The sequence below is a fragment of the Balaenoptera acutorostrata genome, chromosome 11, assembly GCF_949987535.1.
Source record: "Balaenoptera acutorostrata chromosome 11, mBalAcu1.1, whole genome shotgun sequence".
NCBI lineage: Eukaryota > Metazoa > Chordata > Mammalia > Artiodactyla > Balaenopteridae > Balaenoptera > Balaenoptera acutorostrata.
In genome coordinates, this window is record NC_080074.1 from 3,340,542 (window position 1) to 3,353,221 (window position 12,680).

The 12,680-nt window shown below is 48.5% G+C and overlaps 1 protein-coding gene across 1 annotated transcript in view; it reads left to right on the top strand.

The window, feature by feature from the left end:
• The window catches only part of CERK (ceramide kinase), a 52,645-nt gene that overhangs the window by 20,144 nt on the left and 19,821 nt on the right, over positions 1-12,680 (top strand). Inside the window, exons 3-6 of the mRNA XM_057556530.1 lie at positions 3,671-3,784; positions 4,476-4,598; positions 9,632-9,757; positions 11,940-12,003. Coding sequence (XP_057412513.1) covers positions 3,671-3,784; positions 4,476-4,598; positions 9,632-9,757; positions 11,940-12,003 — 427 coding nt within the window. The remainder of the gene's footprint in view (positions 1-3,670; positions 3,785-4,475; positions 4,599-9,631; positions 9,758-11,939; positions 12,004-12,680) is intronic.

A 12,680-nucleotide genomic window follows, 5' to 3' on the forward strand; every position in this document is an offset into this window, starting at 1 on the left:
TGGTAACGGTGGCACTTAGAGCGCTTGGTATGTTCCATTGTTCTCTCGAACCTTGGGGATCCCACAGTGGCAGGGCTTGTAAGCCCGAGACCCTCTGTGACGCAGAGTGGGCACTGCCAGCCTGGGAGGGTCACTGAATCCGAGCGGCGCCTGAAACCTGGAGCTCGGGCCGGGGGCTCCTGCTTGGCTTGGGGGGCCTCGGGGGTCTTCTGCCTCTCGTGTGATCTTACCCAAGCGTGAAAGGAGGTGGAGGGGGCCCCAATCCTCTTCCTCTGGCTCAGTCCCCGAGAGGATGGAGGACTGGCTCCTGGTCGGGGATGGCCACCATCGGCCCGATCTGTCACGGGGGTGCCCAGGGCTCCGTTTGTTCCCGGGGTGGCCACTGCCCCAGGTGGACTCCCTTTTTCATCTCAGGAATGTTAAAAAAATCACCCAGAAAAAGTCGCTTTGTTTTAGGAATTTAGTGTAGCAGAGAGGTTTTCACAAGAGCTGCCAGTGAGATTGCAATGCTTCTGCAAGGTGGTTTATAATTTGGCTGGACTTTGGTTGAAAATCTTCAAGTTCTGTTGTAGGCATGTCTATGTATGGGGGGTTAGTATCCAGCAGTTAAAACAAATGCTTGTTTGATCAGGGCAGGGGTAGGCGTGGGAGTTAGAATGAGATCAAGTGGGGGGCAGCGGCCCCTGCGGTGGGTAGCCACCCCCTTCCCTGCCCCGGCTTTGCCAGGAAGGGGGGCAGGGGCGGAGGGACACGGGCAGCCGCATGCCCAGCCTGGGGTGTTGAATTAACCCGCGTGCTGAGCGGCAGGGGGTAGACACTGAAAGGTCCAGGCAGAGCAGAGCCGCGTTCACACGTCTGCGGCTCAGTTGGGGGGGATGAACCCCAGCGGGAGGGCTGGCGGCCGCCCGAGTTGGAGAGGAGCCTGGCTTGCTGGGCACCCGAGCCTGTGGACACAGCACCCTTCACTGGGCTGGGGGATGCGGGGGGGGGGGGTGGAGGAGGAGAAAGATGGGTTTAGATGTAGACGGTTGGGTGTGAGGCACCTGTGGGACGTGGACGTGACTGGCCAGGTGCACTCCTGGGGCTCTGAGATGCGGGCGTGGTCAGGGTCAACAGGACAGGTGTCTGCCTGTCCCCCGTGGCCCCAAGCCTGGCCTCAGTTTGCCGCCCTGCTCTCTGTGTAGAGAAGGGTTGCTAAGCGCGCTAACCCTGTGAGCGTGGTTCTCAGTCGGCGCCCTTGCCTTCGGGAGGCGTTGGCCAATGTCCGGCGTGCTGGGAGGGGAGGCGCCGGCACTAGTGGCTGGAGCCCAGGGGCGCTGCTCAAACCCGACGTGACGAGACGGCCCACCGCAGAGAGGTGCGGAGTGGGGACCCCTGGGCCAGGGAGGCTCCCAGGGGGTCGGGCGGCTTTCGAGTCCTCCTCTCCTTCAGAGGTCCCTGTCTGTTCCAGAACGTTCTGCTCGGAAGTTTGCTTCAAGTGGGTGTTGGGTTGTTACTTTATAAAGAGAGAGGGAACGCCCGCGAGCCTTGGCCACTGATCCTCCGACAGGGCCACAGTCAGCCCGGTGACCACGAGGAGGATTCAGATCGCGAGGGCGACTCCCGAGGGCGGCCGGAGCAGCTTGGGAAGCGGGGAGTCAGCAAGGGACGTGCCTTCTGTGTGCAGAGACTGGCCCGAATCAGGTGGGGCGGCCAGGCCATGGCGCGAGGCGGCCAGCTGTGCTCCGGGCCCCGTCGTCTGCCAGTGAGTTGCGTCCGCATGCGTTGCCGGCATCGATTTGGCCGCCGGCCAGGTGCAGTTTGGTCTGGAAGTAACTCTACCGCGTCTCCTCTCATCACACGATCTTTTACAGAAGACTTTGACTTTTTATCTAATCCCATATGCAGTGCAGGATTATGCAAAATGCAAGCAAAGGGAGAGAAATGCTAATACTATGCAGAAAATGAAAGTGACCCCCAAGTTCCCAGCATCAACTCTGTGCAAGATGCTCCTCTAAGAATATCTATTTTTACATCCATGAATTTATAATTTATACCTGGTGTGTGCACACGACGTGCAGTGCTGTGCTTGGAAGCCTCTCCGTGCCAGCACAGGGAGGTTGACCAGGGGACTACGGTGTCACTTTCCCCTTAAGGGACAGCCGGTCGCCTCCACTGTGGCCTGGGATTGATTCTTCCAGTCAAACTAAATTCACAAGACTAGAGGTTGCTAATTTATAGACTCTTTCTGCGGGTTACCCTGTGAGTCATGCATAACTTTTCAGGAACTCTCTGATTCTCGATGCCTCCTAACTAGACATAAGGGTTTTGCAGAACAGGGTGCAACACTGACCTGCAAACGTGAAGGGACACACAGCAGGGTGCAGAGGAACGTGGCCTCGGGGTCAGCGGGCGAGGGAGGCCGAAAGGAACCTGTTTCGTGCTGGACCCCTCTCACCCTGATCGGGTAGCTTCCAGAACCCCTCCCAGTTTGACACGACGAGCCCTGTGTGTTGTCGTGAAGTTCAGGCTGAGCTCCTGGCCCAGCGGATGGAGGGGCCGGTGGAGGCGGTCACTCGCCAAGTCCTGCTTTGGAGGTCCCCGCCCCAGGCACAGACTCACCCAGGACGGCCTCCAGCCAGACCCCAGGATTCTGTTGGTGTCATTCCTCAATCGACTAGGGATGCAGATAGTGTTGATGTTTTTTTCACGTCCCCATGGATCTCTGTCCCTTTTTCGAGAAAATAATTGTGTCTCACCACATCTGTTACATGTAACAGCAGTGCGCGTATAAAATAGTATATCCTCCTTACCTGTTTTTGTTTTTCTTCTCACCCAAGCAGCAGATAAAGCTTTGGGTGAGCTGAATGTAGCGGAAGGTGGGGAGAGCTATACTGCAGGTTTCATAGCCAGCCTGGGGCCTAACCAGGAACTGCCATGCTCGTCTGTGTAAAGGCAGACGGTGACTGCCACCAGCCGTCACCGGTGGGCTTTGGGAACGCAGCCTGTCCACACTGGGGGCTGGTCTTCCAGCTTCTCTGCTTCCCAGTCCCTGTGCTGTCCTCGGAGGGTTCTTTCTGGGCCCCACTTGCCATTACAAGCTGTCACCTCACGTTTCCCACAGCTGTTTGTGTGTCCGGCCTTACCTGGTGGCAGCTGCAGGCCTGCAGTTATGACTGGGTTTCCCATGGTAGAGGATGTCCTGTGCTGTCATCCCTACGTCCACCCAAGTCTCCCCTTTCTCCTCCTGCATCCTAGTGGATGGTTGGACCCACCAGGCCTTTCTAGAGCCCTCTACCCGCCCCCGCCCTGCCTTGGTGTGGCCCTGACTCACCTGCACACTCTGTGGTCCTGGGTCTGTTATGTGCATCTTTCCCACTTGATTTCTGAGCCAGACTGAACACAGGCACTGGGTCTTGAACATCTTTCCCCAAATTTAATACAGGAGCTGGCCTGGAAAATTCACAGCCTCCATTTGGTGACTGTGGATAAGACAGCCCATCTTCTGATGACATAGAGTTTCCCAAACTTATTTAGCTCTGAATTTTAAAATTACGTATAACTTGTCCTCTTCCTTTTGGATGTCTGATGAATTTTAAAGCAGAATGTTTCCCAGCACTTTGGAGTGGCATTCCTTGTGTTCACGTGAATTCCGTGAACCCTCTTGACTGACACTGTGGTGTTTTTACAGATGCCTGCTCTGTGCCTATTTCCGAGATCATCACCGTTGAAGAAACAGACATTAATGGGAAACACTACACCAGTGGAAAATGGCAGAAAATGGAAAAGCCTTATGCTTTCACAGGTAATGTGGCCTGAATGTTCCTCAGTAATTCCATGCAGGTTACATGAAAGGGAACTTTTTTTGTCACTTGTTTAACAAACTCATTGTGTCCTTGGTTTATCTTTATAGAAAGGTCCTTATATCATTTTTTCCAAGCTCTACTTTTATTTATTTTTTATTTATTTTTGGCTGCATTGGGTCTTCGTTGCTGCACACGGGCTTTCTCTAGTTGTGGCGAGCGGGGACTACTCTTTGTTGCGGTGCGTGGGCTTCTCACTGCGGTGGCTTCTCTTGTTGCGGAGCACGGGCTCTAGGCGCGTGGGCTCAGTAGTTGTGGCTCACGGGCTCTAGAGTGCAGGCTCAGTAGTCGTGGCGCACGAGCTTAGCTGCTCCGCGGCATGTGGGATCTTCCCGGACCAGGGCTGGAACCCGTGTCCCCTGCATTGGCAGGTGGATTCTTAACCACCGCGCCACCGGGGAAGTCCCAAGCTCTACTTTTAATATTCATTTTTTTCTTATTTTTTATTGTTTTTTTAACATGGGTTAAAAGAACTGAGAATTAGGATCTTTTCCCTAATATACCTTGGAAGTTACTAGTCAGAAGAAAAGGGGACCATTGGGGCGCTTTGAGTGTGAACCTGGGGTCAGTGTGAGGGGAGCACGTTCCCCGGTCCGCAGGGCCGCGAGCTCACGGCGTGTGTTCTCTGTGCAGTGCATCGTGTGAGGAGGGCCCGGCGGCACCGCTGGAGGTGGGCGCAGGTGACCTTCTGGTGTCCTGAGGAGCAGCTGTGCCACCTGTGGTTGCAGACCCTCAGGGAGCTACTGGAGAAGCTGAGTACGTGCGTGGTTTGTATTCGGCCCAGCTCCCTGTAACCAAGGCGGGTGTGATGGGTCGCTGTGGCTTTTGAACGCTTTACTGATTAGAGGACCACGTAGCGTGGTGCCCAGAGCCTGGCCCCCAGGGCGCTGGCACCTTCACTTACAGCCGCGAGGCTCGGGGCAGACCCCTTGGCTCTCTGGGCCTGGGTTTCTTTTCCTGGAAAATGGGGTGATAATGCCTGCACTCGCGGTGAATGGCGGATTAAACCAGGTGCCTGGGGAAGGCACCTCTGTCCCCCTGGGGTGTGTCTGAACATCTGAGCTGTGAGTTACTGGTGTGCAGCCAGAGTCTGTCTGTCACACTTAACGGTAGGTGTCAACTCATTTTGTATCTGGAACACTATTTCATGTTGTTTGGGTATAATCTTTTTTTTTCTTTAAATTGAAGTATAGTTGATTTACAATGTTGTGTTAATTTCTGCTGTACAGCAAAGTGATTCGGTTATACATATACATATATTCTTTTCCATTATGGTTTATTACAAGATATTGAATATAGTTTCCTGTGCTCTACAGCAGGACCTTGTTGTTTATCCATCCTGTATATAGTAGTGCGCCTCTGCTAATCTGTTTGGATATAATCTTAATACACAGTCTTGACAACTCAGTGCAGACTTCAGCCATAGAAAAGAAAGAGCATGCGTTTAGGTTGGTTTTATATCTTTTAAAATTAATTTGGCATCTAGATTAAAAAAAGTGAATTATAATTTGTTTGAGGAAGGCATTTCCCACACAGCAGCTTCAGAGAGACTTCCTGGCTTGGAAAAGCACGTGTTTGGCTTAGCATCTGGGCGGCGGGACTTGGATTCTGCGTTTCGCCGTCTGATTCTGTGGGACGGGCTGGGGCGTTTGGTCCCCCGCCGTCCGTCCAACCAGTGCATCCTGACCTTTCCTTCCATCTCAGATCGCTGGCGCTCTGTCCTCTGCTTGTCCACTGGACTTCTGAACGAGTCTGGTTGGGAGGTTGCCTCAGTTCCTCTACCGCCACCTCCCCCCTCCTCCTGACCCTCCCTCCTCATCCTCACCTGCTCTCTCCCCTCTGTCCTCCGGTTGTTTTCATGAGACTTTGAGTCTTTGGATCAGGATGATTCTGGAGGTTCAGACTCCAAAAGAAAGCCCTCTGAACCTGCCCCCCACTGAATAATGGGACTTTTTTCACAGAAAAACCTATACAGTCGTGCATCTGCTATAGTCTACTTGTATCTAAAACTATTCTATAATTCAGTTTTTTCAGCTGCTCTGTCACTTTGTGTTACTACTGAATGTTTAACTGAAGTATAACCAGACACAAAGAAGTTCTCACACACTGAGTGCCCTCGGGTAACCCGCACACAGATCAGGAGACAACGCTGCCAGCCCCCTGGAGCCCCAGGGCCCCTGCCATCGCTCCCCAGAGGTGACGATCACCTGACTTCAGACACCTGGGTTCGTTTTGTACTCATGCGGTCGGATCACAGCTGACACTCCCGTGTCTGGCTCTCCGGCAGCTTGTCGTCACGTGCAGGGCGGGTGGCCCGTTCTCTGGGCTGCATGGTGTTCCAGGGGATGAGTGGCCGGTTATGCAGCCCTTTTACCTTTGATGGCCACTGGATGGCCTCCTGGCGTGGCCGCTGTGAGCAGAGCTGTTCTGAACTCGCCCGCACGCGTCTCCTGGTGCACGCGTGGGACTGGACTTGCTGGGCTGGTGGCGTGTTTGAGCCTCGGTGCACGCGGCCACGCTGCCTCCCCAACTGGAGGTCCCGGGGCCACGCCCCCCAGCAGGGGACCGGAGCTCTGCTGGTCCCACACCTTTAAAATTGTAGTTACTCTGGTGGGTGTTAGCAGTCTTGCATTATGGTTTTGATTGGCATTTCCCTGATAGGAATGCATTTCTCACCTTCACTGGCTCTGTTTATGGGCCATTTGGAGATCCTCTTTTGTGAGGTGTCTGTCCAAGTCTTTTACCCATCTTTCTGTTGGGTTGTCTGTCTGTCTAAATGATGTGTAGAAATTCTTTACATATTGTAGATCTGAATCTTTCATTGGATTTTTGAATTACAGATACCGTCTCCCACTGGATGGCTTGTGTTTTCACTCTCTTCATTCCATTCTTTTGATGGACATTCTTAATATTTACGTAGCTCTGTTTATCTTTTTTAAAAACTCTGTGGCTAGTTTGTGTCCTATTTAGGACAGCTTTTCTGCTCCGAGGCCACGAAGATGCTTTCTTCTCAAAGCTTTGCTCTACCTCTCGCTTTGAGAGCTGCAGTGCCTTTGGAAGTGATGTGTGTATGCAGCGTGAAGTAAGCGGTCAAGGTTCACGTTCCTTAAATATAGATATCTGCTTCACCCCGTGCCATCTGTGGGAAAGCTTGTCCTTTCCCCACCGCACTGTGGTGCTATTATTTTGTTTTTTATTTATTTTTTGCTCATATATAGACATTGAATTGGATTTTGTATTTCACCTTGCATCCAATGACCTTGCTAAATTCATTGATTAATTTTAATAGTTTGATGATTCTTTTTGTCAGCTGTGAATAATGACTGTTCTGTTTTTTTCCATCTCAGTTCTTATGCCTTTTTCTTTCTTTTTCTTACCCTTTTGCCCTGGTTTGGACCTCCAGTGCAGCGGGGAGGGTCTTAGTCCTGATCTTGGGGGAAACTTTTCAACATCCCACTGTCGAGAATGATGTTTCTTAGGTTTTTGTGTTTTTGGTGTCTTTTTTTGGCCACGCTGCGTGGTATGCGGGGATTGAACCACGTGCCCCCTGCAGTGGGGGCAGAGTCTTAACCACTGGGCCACCAGGGAAGCCCCAGGTTTTTTTAAGTAAGTTTTTAAAATCCGGATTAAGGAAGTTCCTTTCTAACCCTAGTTTTCTGAGAATTTTTAAAAATCATCATTGGATGTGTAATTTGATAAGTGCTTTTTCTGCATCTATTGAGATGATTGTATGATTTTCTTCTTTTTGAGTTAATGTGTTGAAAAACATTGGTTTCTCCTAGTATTTTGTATAAAAGCCTTTGTATTCCTGGAATAAATCCTACTTGGTAATGATGTATTGCCCTTTTTGTGCATTTCTGGATTTGACTTGATGATATTTTGTTTAGGATTTTCTCACCTAGGCTCAGGGGAGAAATAGACCTATGAGTTTCCTTTCTGTAAATGTGCTTGTCTGGTTTTGCTGTCAAGCTTACAGTGGTCATGTACACAGAGTTGAGAAGTGCTTCTTTCTTTTCTGTCATGTGGAAGAATTTTTATAATGTTGAGGCTACTTTTCCCCTTAAATATTTGGAAACATTAAGTGGTGAAACCATCTGGGGTTTTCTTTGTGGGAAGGCTTTTATTAATGGCTTCAGTTTCTTTATTAGATATCAGACTATTCAGATTTTCTATTTATTCTGTCACTTTTGGTAAATAGTATTTTTTGAGAAATGTGTCTCTTACATAAAAATTTACAAATTTATCGGCATAAGTTTAATAAATCCTTTCAGTTTCCTTGTAATATTTGTAGGTTCTGAAATAATGTCCTCTTTCTCATTCCTGATATTGTTAATTTGTGTTTTTTCCCTTTTCCTTTATATCAGTTTTATTAGGGACTTATCAATTTTATGAATCTTTTCAAAGAATAGACTTTTGGCTTTGATTTTTCTCTATTGTGTATTGCCTTCAATATTTTATTATGAAGATTTTCAGACATACAGAAAAATTGAAAAAATTGTACCGTAGACATTCATACACCCACCACCTACATTCTGCAGTTGTTAACATTTTGCTGGTTTTGCTTTGTCTGTGTCTCTCTGCCCATCCATTAGTTAATGGTACGTTTGCTGTGTTTCCAAGTAAGTGACAGACATCAGGGCATGACCCTTCAGACACTTCAGCACGTGTGTCATTACCTAGAGGTCAGTATTTGTTTTCAGTTCGGAGGTGGAATTTACATACAGTGAAATGGACAAATGGTAAGTGTAAATCAATGAGTTTTGAAGCATACGTGTACCCGTGTAACCCAGACCCTGTAAGACTTAACGTCACCCCAGTTTCCTCGTGACCCTCCCCGGCCAGTCCAGAGACGACCACCAGTCTGATTGTTTCTTTTTGTCATTGTTGCCGCAAGTTAGTTCTGCCACATAAATGGAATCATGTAAAAGGGCTGTTTTGTGTAATTCTTCCATCTCTCAGCATCATGCTTTTGGTATTTATTCATGTTGGTTAAGTGTATCAGTGGGCTGTTCCTTTTCGTTGCTGAACGATACTCCTTTGGTCACATTCTGTGTATCCCGCCGTCAGTTGGTGGACACCTGGGGGGTCTCCACGTTTTGGCCGCTGTGAATGGCGCTATTGTGAGCGTTCATGTGTGGGATTCTGTGTGGACCCAGGGCTTCGATTTTCTTGCTACTTTTATTGATTTGTTGGTTAAATTTGGTTTTTAAGTATCAGAATCTACTTGAACCGACCCAAGCAGAAATGTGGAAGTTGCTATAAGAAAACAGGGTGTTTCAGGAGACCTGGGTGTAGGCGGTTAGCCAGGCCTCTGGAAGGGACGTCCTGCCGTCCTTCCGTCTCTCTGTCCGTCTCCAGATTGAGCGTTCCCTGTGCCTGTCCGTCTGTCTTTCTCGCCCAACGCTCCGTGCTGTATATCTGTTTCTCTCATTTTCTGAAGACTCACTTTCCTTCACATGAAGAAGAATGAAGCTGCTGCTTCCAGGATTTACAGCCTGTAGGACTGCTCATCAGGAGAGAGCGTCCTTCTCTGCCGGGATTCTGAATCCCCGGGGCTGCCATCCCCTTGGCCGATGTGCAGAGCACCTGCCTGATCTCACAAGCTGTGCTTTTCTCTTTTCAGAGATTAGGAAACTCTTGAGCACCGTTCTTTACCTTAAAAATGCTTTTTGTCAGATAATACTAAGCAGAGTTCTAGAACCATTGTGGTTTGATTTTGTTCAGTAACACAGTTCTTCATTTTGATCACCTACATTCATTGTGACTTACGCGGTGTTGCTGTTTTGCAGCATCTAGACCAAAGCACTTACTGGTGTTCATCAATCCGTTTGGAGGGAAAGGACAAGGCAAGCGTATCTATGAGAGAAAAGTGGCGCCGTTGTTTACACTGGCCTCCATCACCACCGAGATCATTGGTAAGGCGCAAAGTCTCTGTAGAAGTAAATTTGAGAATGACTCAGATATGGTCACTAGGGAAGATTTTTATTGTATTAAGATTTTTTTTTTTTTGGCCATGCTTCGCAGCTTGCAGGATCTTAGTTCCCCAACTGGGGATTGAACCCGGGCCCCAGCAGTGAATGCGCAGAGTCCTAACCACTGGACCACCAGGGAATTCCCCGTATAAGATTATTTTAACAAACTGAAATGTTGGGGTTTTTGGCATACCAGAATGAGGAGAATACAAAGTAAAGAACGTAGGCTGTTCTAGCCAAGTATAAGCACATAAAGCACTCAGGAAAAACACTAAGGATAAAAGGACAAAGATTATGGGGCTTCCCTCGTGGCGCAGTGGTTGAGAATCTGCCTGCCAATGCAGGGGACACGGGTTCGAGCCCTGGTCTGGGAAGATCCCACATGCCACGGAGCAACTGGGCCCGTGAGCCACAATTACTGAGCCTGCGCGTCTGGAGCCTGTGCTCCGCAACAAGAGAGGTCGCGATAATGAGAGGCCCGCGCACCGCGATGAAGAGAGGCCCCCACTTGCCGCAACTAGAGAAAGCCCTCGCACAGAAACGAAGACACAACACAGCCATAAATAAAAATAAATAAATAAATTAAAGAAAAAAAAAAGGACAAAGATTATGGACAGAAAATTCTTGCAAGAGATACAAGCAATTAGTAAGGCTTAGAAATCATTTCACCAGTAAGCGGTATTTTTAAGAAACACGATGCAATGCCACATTTGCGGTACCGAGTTTCAGAGCAAGTTCTAGATGCTGGGAGGGTGTAGGGAGACGGTTTCTCCCTTCAGAGATTTGAGGGTTTTGTGTAAACTTATTAAAGGGCCCCCTGGCAGTGCGGGTCAAGATCCTCAAAAAGGAGGGGGTTTTTGTCCAATCTTACAGTTTTCTAAACTTCCCTGAGAAAACCATCAGCTCTACACAGAGGGCGAGGTACACAGGTGTCCGTTGCCTCATTTTTATAAAAGCAAAACACTGGAAACCACTTATACCCCGGAACAGGAAACATAAAGACAGAATTGTGGTGAATCTGAAGGAATAGTATGTAGCTCTTTAAAATGGTCTTTACAAGGAATTTTTAATGATGAAAAAGGGATTGTAATAAGATGTTGGGAAAACAAGGACACAAAATGGTGTGTACAAGTGAATTTTAAGAGAGTTTTTGTTGGGACTTCCCTGGTGGTCCAGTGGCTAAGACTCCGCGCTCCCAGTGCAGGGGGCCCGGGTTCGATCCCTGGTCAGGGAACTAGATCCCATGTGCTGCAACTAAAGATCCGCATGCTACAAATGAAGATCCTGCACGCGGCAACGAAGATCCCATGTGCCGCAACTAAGACCCAGTGCACCCAAATAAAAATATTAATAAATTTTTCTTTTTTAAAAAAAGAGAGTTTTTGTTACAGTGAGTATACAGACTATGGACTAACATTTTCTTTCTTCTACATTTTGGTATATTCTAAAATTTTCCAAGTTCCTTGGATAATAAGGGAAAACTATAAAATAGAAGATGTAATCTCTTCCCAAGAAAGTTATTATTTGTTGGCAATTAAATGCCAAGAATGTGGGGCTTCCCTGGTGGCGCAGTGGTTGAGAATCCGCCTGCCAGTGCAGGGGACACGGGTTCGAGCCCTAGTCTGGGAAGATCCCACATGCCGCGGAGCAACTAAGCCCGTGCGCCACAACTAATGAGCCTGTGCTCTAGAGCCCATGAGCCGCAACTACTGAAGCCCACGCGCCTAGAGCCCATGCTCCACAACGAGAGAAGCCACCACAATGAGAAGCCCGTGCACCGCAACGAAGAGTAGCCCCCGCTCGCCGCTACTAGAGAAAGCCTGCGCACAGCAACGAAGACCCAACACAGCCAAAAATAAATAAATTAATTAATTTTTTTAAAATGCCAAGAATGTGATGGTCCTACCCAGTAGAGTGTATTCTGAGAGGTCCTGTTCCCCTGAGGTCAGCATCCTGTCCGTGAAAGGAATTTGGGTAAGATCAAAGGAGGGCTTTCTTACAGGAAACCCTCCTGCAGATTTTATAGGACCTCATTTTAAAAGCATGGTTTACTTGCCTTTCATTTTAAAGAGGATTCACAGACTTGAGTGTAAACTCTATAATGTAATATGTTTTTTTCCCACAGTTACTGAGCATGCTAATCATGCCAAGGAGAGTTTATATGAGCTCAACATAGACAAATATGACGGGTAAGTAAGCGTCTTTCATCTGATTAATAAATAGTCAGTTCTCATCAAGTTTTACCCATCTGTCTTCATTTTATTCACTCCCTTTCCTTACACCTTTTTTCCTAGTTGTCGAAGTAAAATAAACCTTCTTCTCCTAGAAAACTAGGAAAGGCAGAAAAGTTCAGTCATGTTCTTCTCCTTGGAAAACCACCGTGTAATAGTTTTGTTTTCCTTTTCAGTCTTACCACCTACGTACAGAAATTTTTTCTGTATCGTTTGGAAGTATGTTATAGACATGATCAGCTTTCGTCCCTAAATACTTGTATTTCCTAAAAGCAAGGATATTCTCTTACAGAACTAAAATGCAGTGATCAAAACCAGGAGATTTAAACTGATACGAGTGCCGTGACCCATTTGCTGTCCTTATCGGACTCTGCCCGCTGTCCCATTACTCCCTAAGGCAGAAGAGCCCTGGATCATACGTTGCCTTCAGACTCAGTGGGTGTGTCTCTGGTCTCCCGTAACCCGGACCAGATCCTCTCAGCCTTCTCGGTGCGGCTGAATTTTGAGAGAACAGGCCAGTGCCTTTGCAGCATGTCCCTTGGCTCTGGGTCTGTCTGAGGTTTCCTCTCGGTCAGGACCTGCTTGTGCGTTTCTGGCTGCGACAGCGCGGAGCGGGTGCTGTGCGCGTCCCCGCA